This window comes from Hypomesus transpacificus, chromosome 13 (assembly GCF_021917145.1).
Source record: "Hypomesus transpacificus isolate Combined female chromosome 13, fHypTra1, whole genome shotgun sequence".
In the NCBI taxonomy this organism is placed as follows: domain Eukaryota; kingdom Metazoa; phylum Chordata; class Actinopteri; order Osmeriformes; family Osmeridae; genus Hypomesus; species Hypomesus transpacificus.
The window spans coordinates 9,733,300-9,745,804 of NC_061072.1; the positions used below are offsets into that span (position 1 = coordinate 9,733,300).

The following is a 12,505-nucleotide window of genomic DNA, read 5'->3' on the forward strand; positions in this document are numbered from 1 at the left end:
GGTATTCCAACTTTTATCAAAGAACGGAGAAGCCTTATCAAATATTTGTCCTGTTGTCTTGTTCATGAATTCCTTTCTCTCTGAGCTGGGCTGGACAGAGAACTAACACTTGCCAGCACAATGTCAACATGAATCTGACATCTACAGAATGGCTTGCTTCATTCAAGCTTGTTGAGTGCTAGAGGGAGTAACATCTTTTGGTTAGTGAACAGGTTTTTTGCTCGTTTTTGAATGCATTTAAGAAACTAGTTTGGATTTTAAAGTGGATTATGTTTCCTTTTTGTGTGTCAATGGGCATACAAAGCTTTTCCGGCCAGCCTCACACAATTCAGTTACTGTTCCGCTGGTGACCACTTAACAGCCTATTGCAACAGTGATGATGTCATTATTACATAACTGCAATCATGTCATTTGATTGTCAATTAGTGGCTAACTGACTATTTAAAATACATGCACACACCAATTGTATAAATGGTGGCCAATTACTTTGAGCTTTATGATACATTCTTTTTTTTCCAAGACAGGACGATGATGATGAAGACAAGATAAGCCTATTACCATGTAAATGTCAGATGAGCTTATTTCTACACTATGCAGGCTGATGTGTGTAATTCCACACTAGGCTACGTACCAGGCGCAAACTAAAAAGAAGATGAGTCGGAATGCGTTCATTTGTACACTTAGGCCGGACATCCTACAACAGTAGCACACCTAATGAATAAGCATGTATTACAAAGAATATCCTGCCTGTCAAACTCATAAAATAATAGTAAGTAGGTTGGCAACATCACAAGCAGTCCAATCACTAGGCCGCCATCTGTACTGTATTAATTACACCTGTCTCAATGAAAGATGGGAGCGCTATTGTGTTGGCAAGCACAGTGAGGGCCTTTATCGCCATCTAGTGGCATGTACCTCAAGGTGACAGTGCAGTCACAGTGCCACTGCAGTGCTGCCACACATAATGATCTCTCTATCTCCAAACAAATCAAGATATCCCTCGAGGATCAGGGTTTAAATATGGAATCTAACAAGCCTTGGACTATTGATAAACACATAAATGGATGTGTAGATAAACTTTAAATAAACTTGGCGATGGTGCATCCCTCAATATGGGCCTTGATCAAGGGAGTATCTAAAGGTGTGTACACAGAACAACTAATGGTGAAGGCGAAAGCTGTTCAGCCATCTGCCTTATTCACCTGCTCTAGTCATCAAACACACACACACACACACACACGTGCACACACTCACAAAAAACCTACACTCTGCATGCCGTCATGGAAACCACACACAAGTCTCCCAATGACCTTGAGAGCAACTACATAAATACGCGAAAGAGTCCATTTGTCAGTTCTGGCCCATTCAAGCCCACTGACCTGGGAAAGGTGAAGGAGGGGTTGCTGTGCCAGCTGTGTCCCAGGTGTGCTCCCTCCCTGCCTCCTCGATGGGGCGTGTCGTCCGAGCCGCTGCTCAGCCTCTCGCTGGAGGGAGCGCGGGTGGCGTCCGAGTCTCCCGTCACCGTCAGGATGGAGTCAGACAGGCTGGGCCTCTCGCAGCGGGCCAGGGGGGCAAAGCTGAGCTGGACAATCTGCCTGGCGCTCTGGCAGATCTGACCCTGGATCTCTGGGGTAAGCGTGGGGAGGTCAAAGGTCAGGACGGTCTGAGTGCTAGAGGTCAGTAGCTCCTCGCAGTCCAGGCTGTTGTAGGACGTCCCTTTGGCACGGTGGGACTCCATGATACTCTCAAAATGGCGGCTGAAGGAGTCTTCGGAGGTACGGCGAGGTCCTGTCACCAGGATGGGTGACTTCAACGCAGGTTGGGTGTCAAAGACATCATCCAAGGGTCTTTGAAGACAGGGAAAGAAAGTAAGAGTTACTATGTTAGAAGTACCGACATTCTAAAGTCTGTTGTATCAGGTTGCTCTTAGATATTGTGTGAGTGAGTAAGTGAGTACAGCTGTTTTTCTAGATTGAGATCTATACCCAATAGATATTGCCTAGGTGCAATAACAAAGCTGTTAACAAATTGTTTGTGCATTTTCCCCCCCTGACAAAACATGACATTACAAGTGTTACACATTGATTTGTCTTTGTTGAAGGCTGCTTTGTTCCATTCAGTGGGACAGTGTTGATGACAATTGACAAAGGTTCATGTCAGATTAGATCCCAACATTTCCAATTGATTTTTAATAGACCTGTTGATAGTGATAGACCTCTGACTCCCTAGACTGTGTTTTGTGTACAATTGGTGGTGTGTAGATAGATTGTGTGTGTGTGTGTATGTAGTCTCACCTCCTCAGTAGCTGGCTAAACACCTCCTGCTCCACCAGTCCAGCATACATCCTCTTCCTGGAGTCCCCCTGCATCCTCACACTGGCCCAGCTCACCACCTCCTCCTCCTCGTCTTCCTCATCCTCCTCGTCCTCCCCTTCAGGCCTCTCTTCTTCCTCCCCCTCCGTCCTCTCATAGAAGATGCCACCGAGGGGGCTGCTGTCCGTGCCTGAGGTGCCCACAACACTACGGTTACTCCCAAACGCAGAGTCGGCATCCTCTTGCTCGGCCAAGAGCACCTCGTCGATGTCCGTTTCGCGGTAGCAGCGAAGGGGAACGGCGTCCAGGTCGGTCTCTGAGTACTTGAGGGTCCTCCGGATGATGCCCGTCTTTGGCGACGTGCCTCCTGCCGCCGGGGGAGGAGTCACCAGTTCCACCTCCACATGCTGCACATGGTGATTGGCTGAGATGAGGGGTAGGGAGGAGGGAGGAGTCGGGGTGGGAGATTCACTGGAGTTGCCACTGGGAGGAGCAGTAGAGGCTTCCAGGGTATCTGCAGTGGCAGAAACACATACTGTTGACATAGTAAGTACTGTCAATTCAGATGCTTTGTAATTATGTGATTGTTAAATGAATTGCTCATATTTACTTTCATAGTATGTTCCATCATTGGTCAGTTGTATTTTCAGATCATATTTTAAACAGGCTGTTGTAGGGTGTAACCGAATGACTGAATGCATTGTAGGAATAGCTGGGCTAAAGTATGGTGTATGTGTTGATTTACACTAAGATTAAGGAGTGATGAGTGGAGCCTGTTAGAGTTCTCACTTTTCTCTCCCCTGCTGGCCCTCTCTTCAGACGGGGTGCCAAATAAGAACTCCCACTTCGCTCGGGCGATTCTCTGCGAGTGGAGCGAGGGCCCGGGCACTGCTGAGCCACTGTCTGTCTTCTCAGACACAAACACAGGTGAAAAATGATCATCATTTGAATGTTATATTCATATTTATGAATAGTTAGGAACTAGCATGTTTGTCTCTTCTTAACCCCCCCCCCCCCCACACACACACACACACACACACACACACGTTCTCTGTCCACTATTCACCTGTATTCCTGAGGTGGCTGCTCCGGTTTCGTTGCTCTGGTGGCTGGACTGGCTGGACTCAGGAGACACACAGTCCCTGTCCCCCAGGCTTCCTGTCACCCCGCTGGAGCTACGGGAGGAGGAGCCCATGGCCCCGTTCTGCTCCCCCTCTGGTGACTCCTCCACCCTCAGCAGGCCTGGTTGCTGCCCTTCCCCATAGCCCTCCACTACATCTCCATCACAGCCCTCATCCTCCTCAGGAGAGTCCAGCACCACAGGGCCTAGGAGCAGGACCTCCCTCCTTCTCTGCTCCGCCCGTTTCCGAGCCATGGGGCTCAGGGCTTGCTGTTCCTGCACGGGGCCAGGGCTGGGACTGGGACTGGGGTTAGGGCTGGTCTCTGCCTCCAGGTGGCCCCACTCCTGCCGCCTCGAAGTCCAGCTGACTGGAGCCTCCTCGACGCTCTGGCCTATGAAGAGCCTGCGGGCCAGTTCTGCACAGTCACCCCTGTCATAGCAGTCGGGGTCGCCCTTACTGTTGGCCCGGGGGGCCCAGCAGTCTCCAGTGTACTGTGGAGGCTGGCGGCGGTGGAGGGTGGGGCTGTCTGTGAGCCTAAGCTCTGCCCTTAGTAGCCTGGGGTCTCTCATTGGGGAGCTGATCTCAGTAGGAGGGTGAGAGGGGCGTAAGAAGCGCGAGGGGAGGGCAGGGGACCCAGGCCCGGCCGTCTCTGGCAGGATAGGGTTTTGATGCTGGGCAGGCCCCTCTTGTTGATGTGTCTCGCGATTCGTTGGTGAACTCATGTTATGTGACAGTGATAGGGACTTTGCAGGCTGGTGAGAATCACTGTTTTCAGATGCTGGCATGTGTTGGCTGTTTAAAGGGATGTTCATCTTAACTGTCTGCTGCTGTCTTTGTGCGTTTGTGGAGGAACTGTCCTGGATTCCAGAAATATTTCCAGAGTTCGAGCTCTCCAGTTCACTTAAAGCATTGTGCAATGAGGATCTCCTTACCTCAGATAAAATAGAGGACACTTTGGTAGCCTCTTCTGCTAGCCTACGGGCTACCTCAGGGCTATGAGCTGGGGAGGACAGTTTACTGCCACTTAGCTGGTTCATTCCTTCCATAAGAGTATTGCCGAGTTGATGTATTGCACCTTGTGGTGGAGTATTACTGCTACATGGTTTGTGCACATGTCTCTTAGTGGCAGGACTCCCTACCACTCCTCTGTCCTGACATAGCCAGTGAAGGGGGCTCTGGGGTCCAACACAGGGCCTGGGCCTAGATTTCGGAGATCTGCTCAGAGCAGACTGCCTGGCATGGGAGGAAAGCTGATCAGAGGCTGGGCTCCTGGGTAGGCCGCAATTGGCCCTGTTCCTCTCTGTATCTGCGTGATTATTTGGGAACGTGCAGGTTTTGCTCTTGCGTTGGACAGGTGAACCACCCCAGGACTGACAGCGAGTCTGCTGGTCCTGGCAGGATGGAAGCCCGCGGGCAATCTTGCTCCTAAGCAGGGGCGAACCAAACTCCATCAAGGCCCTCTGGGTGGCTGCCCTGCCAATAGGATCCAGCGAGGGGCGGCTGGGGGACCCCTGCTGCCGGAAGGCCAGCTTAGGACTAGAATTGCACGAGGAGTCAGCGCTCCCAAACCACACAGGATCACTGAACCTCTTACGCAGGTGGGAGGGGGTGGATCGCTCCTCTCTAGACCCCCTCTGGCATATTGCGCTTCGAGGGCTTTCCACTTTCCTCACGTTGGCCTTCTCAATGTAGCTGAAGGTGACCACAGAACGCTTCCCATCGTTAACTACTTCCTCACCCAACTTCTGGCCACTGGTAGGTGCTTGAAGGGCAGCGAGCTTTCCGGAAGATGCTGGCGAATTGGTGACAGGGTTGCCCTCACACGTGGAACTCTGCCGCTTAGGGATACTGGGAGATGGAGTGGCGTTGCCTTGGCGGAGCTGAAAGCTCACGGTGTGTCTGGAGGGAGACTGGGCGTGAGTGGAGTCTAGGGCCAGGCGCTGAGGAGTGTTGGTGGGAGTCTGGCAGGTGGTCTGGCAGGACAGCTGAGACAGAAGCTTTGCTGCTCCGTCCTTCACTGGTGCTGGGGCTGACTCACTCCCAGTGCCCTCTCCGGAGTCCACCTTCCCATCATGCTCTGGGGCCGACCTTACCTCCACATACAGATGAAGGACTTTTCCAGATTGGGACATGACCTCACCTCAGCACATCACAGGGACAGAGCGAGAGAGAGAGTTATAAAGAAGAGAGAAAAGACTGGATGGATCAAAAGAAAGGGAGAAAGAGAGCGAGGGAGAAAGAGATTTACACCATTTACTTTTTCTTTGTTTGCCTGCTTGCTTGGTTGTTTGTTGCTTGATTCCTGCTGCTGGTATCACTGTCAGTGTATTTTTGTGGTGTAAGTATTTTCTACCTTACTAGCCAGACAGGCTGGAGGGTGTGGACGCCCAGAGTCTGTGTAAGCAGAGGACAAACAGGCACATGAGGTGTTCACAACAGCTGCCTATTCATACCTGTGGGAGAGAAGAAGGAGAATGTTATGTATGTAAAACATTTTCCAGATAATTCCCAGGTGTTGTTTCCAGTGTAAATTTCACTAGCAATAAGGATTTATATGGTTAAGGAATTAGGGAGAGGGCAACACGGAGTTAGAAGCAGTAGTACAACAGGTAGTAAATATCTTTGTCTCAGATGACCTACAAAGGTAATCTGATTCCATCCATAATCTGTTTTCTGTAATGTAATGCTCTGAACACACACACACACTCTCTCTCTCACACACAGACACACACACACACACACGTACAGACAAGCACATTAACACTCACAAACTGCAAACAAAGCACACCCCCAATATAAACACATTTCGACAGTACAGACATATAATTACCTACATCTTCAAACAATACACAATACAATGTCTTCGTGAATGCCTTCACCACCCTGGCAAGAAGATTCTTTACGTTTCACCATTCCAGACATTGAAGCAGTGAGGTCATATTCTTAATCAAAGGAAGTAGAAGCCACTTTCTCTGATGACTGAATGGCACACTGAGTCAGTCCACCGCAGCGCACAGCCACTGTGCACAGCCCATCAGGCGAGCACTCTATCCTTTTGAATGGAAGAGAAGAGCTGCAGATCCTGATCAGCTAATGGTACTGCAGACGACCATCTGTAATGTCTATACTTCATGTGGGCCATAGGGTCACCAACAAAACGTTTCAACAAGAACATTTAGCAATACGATGTATTATTTCCTAAGTTTTATAATCAACATATGATGTAACCTCCATAATTAATTACCTGAGACTCAGTATTAAATATAGACACTTTTACTTGTGGGATATGTTTAATGAGGCGTATGGATTTAATTACAATAAGAGGGATATTTCGAACAGCCCAGTAAAGGTGTTAAGCAGGAAGTTACTCCTCACTTCCTCTTCTGTTTCTTTACACTTGCAGACATACTGATTGGTTCTGTTCACTTTGGTGCTTTGCGAACAGCACCAAAGGATCTTAGACACTCGTGCTCTGAGTTGTTTAAACACTGAATGCAACCAATCACAGCAAAGCACAGCACCCATCTGACAAGGGGTGCCATAGAGAGTCAGGTTTTTTATGATGGTTTGATATTATTTGAAGGGAACCAGATTGACATTGATGCAGACAGGAAGGAAACCAAGGATTTTGTGAAATTGGTTGTTATTCTCCAGACTTAATGTCATACAATCATTGAAACATTCAAATTATGTATTTAGTTCATAGGTTCTATCACCTTGGGCCCAATTATGGGAAAGATTTCCTCCTTGGACTAGTGGCATGAATGTGACCACTCCTGTCATAGATGATTTAAGAAAGCCACTGTCTGATTAGTGAAGCTATCTGTCGTATTTGCAACTCCCCAGAGACGCAGGCTAAAAGCCTCCAGCCTCCCGTGTTGATCCTTGAAAGAGCTGATGAGCCTGAACTGCATTCATGCTCTGTTATCCATCCCTACATCATCTGAGATGGGCGGAAGAGAGGAAAGAAAGAAGAAGAAGAGATGGAGAAAACAGAGCACAGGAAATATGTGTGTGAGGGAGAGGGTTGCTAGCCTCCAGGGTGATCAGAGAGGAGATTTACAGGAAGGCTTGCCGTAAGGGAACAGTAACAGGATTACTGTACGCTTACGTTGACAAAACGACTCAGACAGTGAGTCGGGTTCCGACTGTCGTCCTTCCGCTCTCCTGCTAGTGTACGTGCTACAGTCCCTCCCTCGGACGCCTGTCCTCTGAGAGTTGGCCAACTTGGCACCCACATTCGCTCTCCAGTAACACACGCTCAGGCTGGGGCGCCAGGAGCCAGGAGGCACAACAGAAGCGGGTCATTACCGCTCCCCCCCCCCCCCCCCCCCCCAGGGCCATGTTGCTACTGACTTCAGTGCTGTAAATTATGCTTGCATGTACATAACTTTTCAAATGTATTTAAGAGAAAAATGAATAAGAAATTGTTTTTTTTGAAAAGGAGAATTTTAGACCATGGGGAAATTCTAAAAGTCAGGAAGCAAACTCGATTTGAGGTATACGGAAGTGATTAAATAAGTGTGGTTTGTCTTTTGGTCTTTATGGGATTTCCCCTCCATTTTGGTTCTCCATGACAACAGAGCAAGCCTTTTCAAGCATGCTAAAGTAAGCCTCGTCTAAGAGGGAAAGGGGTTGAGGACCAGGACACCAGGTGGATGTGACACCCATCCAGTCAATCAGCCCACAAGGCCTCAGGATGTGTGTTTATGAGTCAAATCACACAGATAATTAAGCCTAAGCCCATGCAGAACGACACTAATATTAGTTCTTGGAATAAGATGGTGGGCATGCTAATATTAGCTCCCGGCTGGGTTGCTGGTCTTAGCCAGCTATGATTTCAGCAGCATGGCAAGTGTTACATGTGCGGTGCCAGTTCAAATCCAGTGAAGAGCCAGTATTGCAGGAGAGAATGTGGCCCGACAGTGTGTTCCTTGCACATATTTTAGGCTGCATGCTATTTCCAGTCTCTTTTTATTAAATAATAATGGATTCATTCAGAATTAAAAGAAGATTCATAATGTTCCATAGTATTTATTACAGGCACATTCTGAGGAAGGCACTACTTAGCCAGAGCTCGCTGTCAAACCCAAAGTACCCTGTCAAATCAATCAACGTCAAAATATTCTTTAAATTATAAGTATGGAAGATCTTCCTAAAAAGGACAGCGTTGCATGACAGCCAAGCAAAACTATCCTTCACATTAATACGTATGACTTTGTGGGGAGTAGATACAAGGACATCTTACACCGCATACATTCAACAGTCTTTGAAGACATCCCCAGACAAAGACTTTGGGCCTCTGACTCATGCAGTACAACCACACAAAGATGAGTGTGTGTGTGTGCGTGTGCTTGTGAGTATGTGTGTGTCTTCTAAAAGAGAAACAGCAAGGAGGAGGGGTTGCTTTCCATCAGAACTTTCATCCAAAACCATATGAAAAAGTGTTTATGACCTTCTGGTAACTAAGGAAGGACCCAGCACAAAGAATGACACGGTTTAAGCCCCCATTCCAGAACTGCAGTATTATGGGTAAAAAAACATCCCCAAGACTCTGAATTACTACAAAGGTATTTGATGATTAGTCCTACCATGTTCAATTTATAACTACAGAGGTTGTACTAGATACTTCTCCCATTGATTCTTACAGAAGCACCACTATTGACAGGGAGATCAGATTTCAAAGCTGTGGCAAACTCTCAGTAATGAAGGTGAGTAATTGGCGACCTTCATTTGAGTTAAAGACGTTGACTAGCATCTACTTCACTAGATCTTTCACCGTGTTCTTTTGTTTGTTCTTTCTGTCCGTGTACAACTCCAGAGTGTGATAAAAACACCCTGGTCTCTGGAGGGTTGAGTTGGCCAGGGGGGAGACCCAGGTCTTCTAGCATCTAAGTGTACATAACAAAACATAACCAAACTGCTTTTCTTTGTCAAAAAGGGGAGATATGACAGTTGTTATCAGTAGGTCAGGAGGACAGCTGTTTCCTGGGGAGTGATTTTCTTAGGCCTGATATCTCAACCCTGCTAAGTATGACCGATCTGTGGAGGCTGTCTGTGCTTCACAGATGAAAGGACACAAGCTACTGGCTCTGATATAGAGTAACTATGGTTATCTGGACTCCACCCGATGCAAAACACACTGAGACACCTTAGATAAGTCTTGTACATGGTCAGTAAACAAACTCTTCGTAGAAAAACGAAGAGAAAACTTCCAGGCATGTCTCATTGCAACATTGTATTTGAGCAGTGGTAGGACAGAACTTACGCACCGTCAATAATACCGGATGTTCTTTTCTCACTGGTAAAATGCACATTAGACACTGAAGACTTGACAAACAGCTCCGTCAAGTCTCCTGCCTGGTTAAAACGTGTGGAACAGGTCGTGGAATTAACAGCATTGTCAGTCACATAGGGAATTACTGAAAATGTGCGGCAGTGCATGCTTTGACATGTCATCATATACAGACCAGTGATGCAAACCAAGCATACACCTTTTACGCCCTTACAAACTGACACACAAACACACACACATCCATGCAAGTTTACACACACACACACTTTAGTTGAAGAAAAAATACATGGACACCTTCATCTATCTTTCTGTTACCTTAGCAATGCTTTATCCTCATCGACCGCACAGAAGCCAACAGAAGGCGGAGAGAGGCAGCAGCTGAAGCCACACACAGAGACAAACCTGTGTCCTTCCTCATCCTCTCCTCCTCGCTATCTCGTCTCTTCCCCTCCGTTATCTCACCCTCACATCTCCTCTGATATTAGCTGGCTTGTCCATACTGCATGTCTGCCTCCCACATGACATAGCCCGTCTCTTCTTCCCTGGTCTCCTTCCTTCCTCACCCATGCAGCAGCACGAGTGTGGAGCTGACTAACTACTACTGGCTGCCTCCCCTGCCAGCAATGCTGCACCAAGCTCCACCCCTGAACGCATCCCCAACCAATCAGTACAGCAGGACTGCCTGGCCCTCCTACTCTGTGTGAAATGTGGTGTCGTGTGGCGTACAAGTTTGAAGCTGGGTTTGTAAGCACAGACGGAACAGAAGGGAAAAACTGAGTTTAGACTTGAGCCTCTGTTGTTTGAACATGTAGTGAAACAACACTACGTGTTGATTTTGATGTATGAAACAACACTACGTGTTGATTTTGATGGATGAAACTTTATAGGCGTTAGTGTATATATTGTGTGACACTATGAATAATGCAAATACAGTACCATCCAGTAAATGTGGTATAATATACTGTATATATTGCACCATATGCAAATGCACAATGCACCATATTTTATGACTATAAGTGCATGTGGTGCGTTATTATGGAGGATACATGAAAAATTTAAAAGGTTTGTTAGGCTTTATGAAACTGCTCATTTAAATTAAGATTAGTTCCAAAGTGGTGTCCCACAGTATATTAAATGACAAGACTTTAAGCTCATACAATGTATTAAGAGCCTAGTGCAATATACTGTAACGCTATAAAGAGAAACAGTGCAGAGACTGCGGTGACAATGTTGAAGTCCTGCTGAGATGTCTAAAAGCTTTCTGATTTGCTCACATCATAGGATGCAGAAGGACAACAGACACACCATCTACTGTTTCAAAATATCGAAGACTACGACTGAGAGCTGAGTAAAAGTGCAGTGGAAACATCCGTTTCTGAGAAATGTTTTTTTTACACACATGCTGTGTGTACAGTAAAGCCTGTTTGTATTCAATACATGTTGTAATACACAACAATGTCCAGTAAACATCACACACACTCAACAGAACAAGGAACAGTGAAATTGACTCTGATTACTGCCTCGTTCCAAGCAGACTTCCATTTGCCCGATTGCACACTGTGGGCCTGAGTGTGGGCCAAAGGTAAGGGGAGTGAGTGAGAGAGTGCCCAGACACTGTCTGGTCAGAGACAGAGAGACATTATCAAGAGGTGAAGGGTTGCCGAGACTGATAGGCTTACACCAAGTCCTGTGTAAGGTTTCTATATGTGTGTGTGTGTGTGACCAGAAGACATAGAATGATAACATGAGAGCTCTGGGGATTTACAACCAGGACTGATAATAGCTGTTGAGTCATAACTTCTCCCTTCTCTAATTGGCCTTCAACAATTCACAAACATGCCCATTTTGGTCAACATAGAGACCCTGCAAAAATGACTCTGTAAGTGAGATGACAACTTGTCAGGAAAGTATTTTTTTCTGCAGTTAGGGCAAACTTTTACCTTTCTCAATAGGAGAGAGCTGCAGGGCATCTCGTTATGACCTCCAATGGGACAGCTCATTTTTCCAAATATAGTCCCTGTCAGGTGCACATATGTCACACAGTCCCATGTCACCACAGCCACATCAACTGTAATCCATGCTGTGGATTCTTGGGAGTTTTGAGCTGCTGAGAGCTTAATATCTTCCATTACTTGCCACTAAGATGACAAGCAATGGGGCTCACGTATTTCCTGTAAAGCAGCTTAATATTTACTGATAATAGCTGAACTAATTTATAGACATTTTGGCGCCATGCATCCCTTCATGATCAACTGAATGACACAGGCAACATTTACCTCACAGAAACAAGATCGCTACCGTTGCTTCTCTTTCAAAACGACAAGCTCAGTAAACATAATATTGGTTGCACCTTCACACAGCACTCATCAGAGACCTTTAACCACATATTGAACATATGTATTCAGAGGGAGAGTGTCCATTACCAGCTAACAGACAAACAAGTATCACAACAAGTCTATCTCTGTAGACTGCACCAAACACACCAAGCCAGCTTTTACCTTTGTGCAGTGTCAGCACTCCTGAAGCAGATGCGGGTGAGGGTTTAAAGCATTGAGGCTCAAGCAGCCTTACGCCGTATAAACAAAGCCCGTCATCTCGAATCATGGATACTGTTCTATTTCAAACAAATAACATTAAGACAATCAAATTACAGGATTATCTTGATCGCATCCAGCGCCACTGAAATGTCGTCCAATCCACAGTCCCCTCCACTGTAGGTTCGAGTTTCAAGCCTGTTAGCCATTTGTAACAAGTACAAACACAGGTACAAAGGAATT

General features: G+C 46.8%; 1 protein-coding gene across 1 annotated transcript in view; it reads right to left on the reverse strand.

The window, feature by feature from the left end:
• LOC124475233 overlaps positions 1 to 10,321 on the reverse strand; it is a 35,706-nt gene extending 25,385 nt beyond the window's left edge. Inside the window, exons 1-6 of the mRNA XM_047031652.1 lie at positions 10,044 to 10,321; positions 5,787 to 5,886; positions 3,379 to 5,629; positions 3,102 to 3,219; positions 2,295 to 2,826; positions 1,380 to 1,847 (exon numbers count right to left, since the gene is read on the reverse strand). Of these exons, the coding sequence (XP_046887608.1) occupies positions 1,380 to 1,847; positions 2,295 to 2,826; positions 3,102 to 3,219; positions 3,379 to 5,565 (3,305 nt within the window). The 5' untranslated portion in view covers positions 5,566 to 5,629; positions 5,787 to 5,886; positions 10,044 to 10,321. The remainder of the gene's footprint in view (positions 1 to 1,379; positions 1,848 to 2,294; positions 2,827 to 3,101; positions 3,220 to 3,378; positions 5,630 to 5,786; positions 5,887 to 10,043) is intronic.
• Positions 10,322 to 12,505: the final 2,184 nt, after the last annotated feature.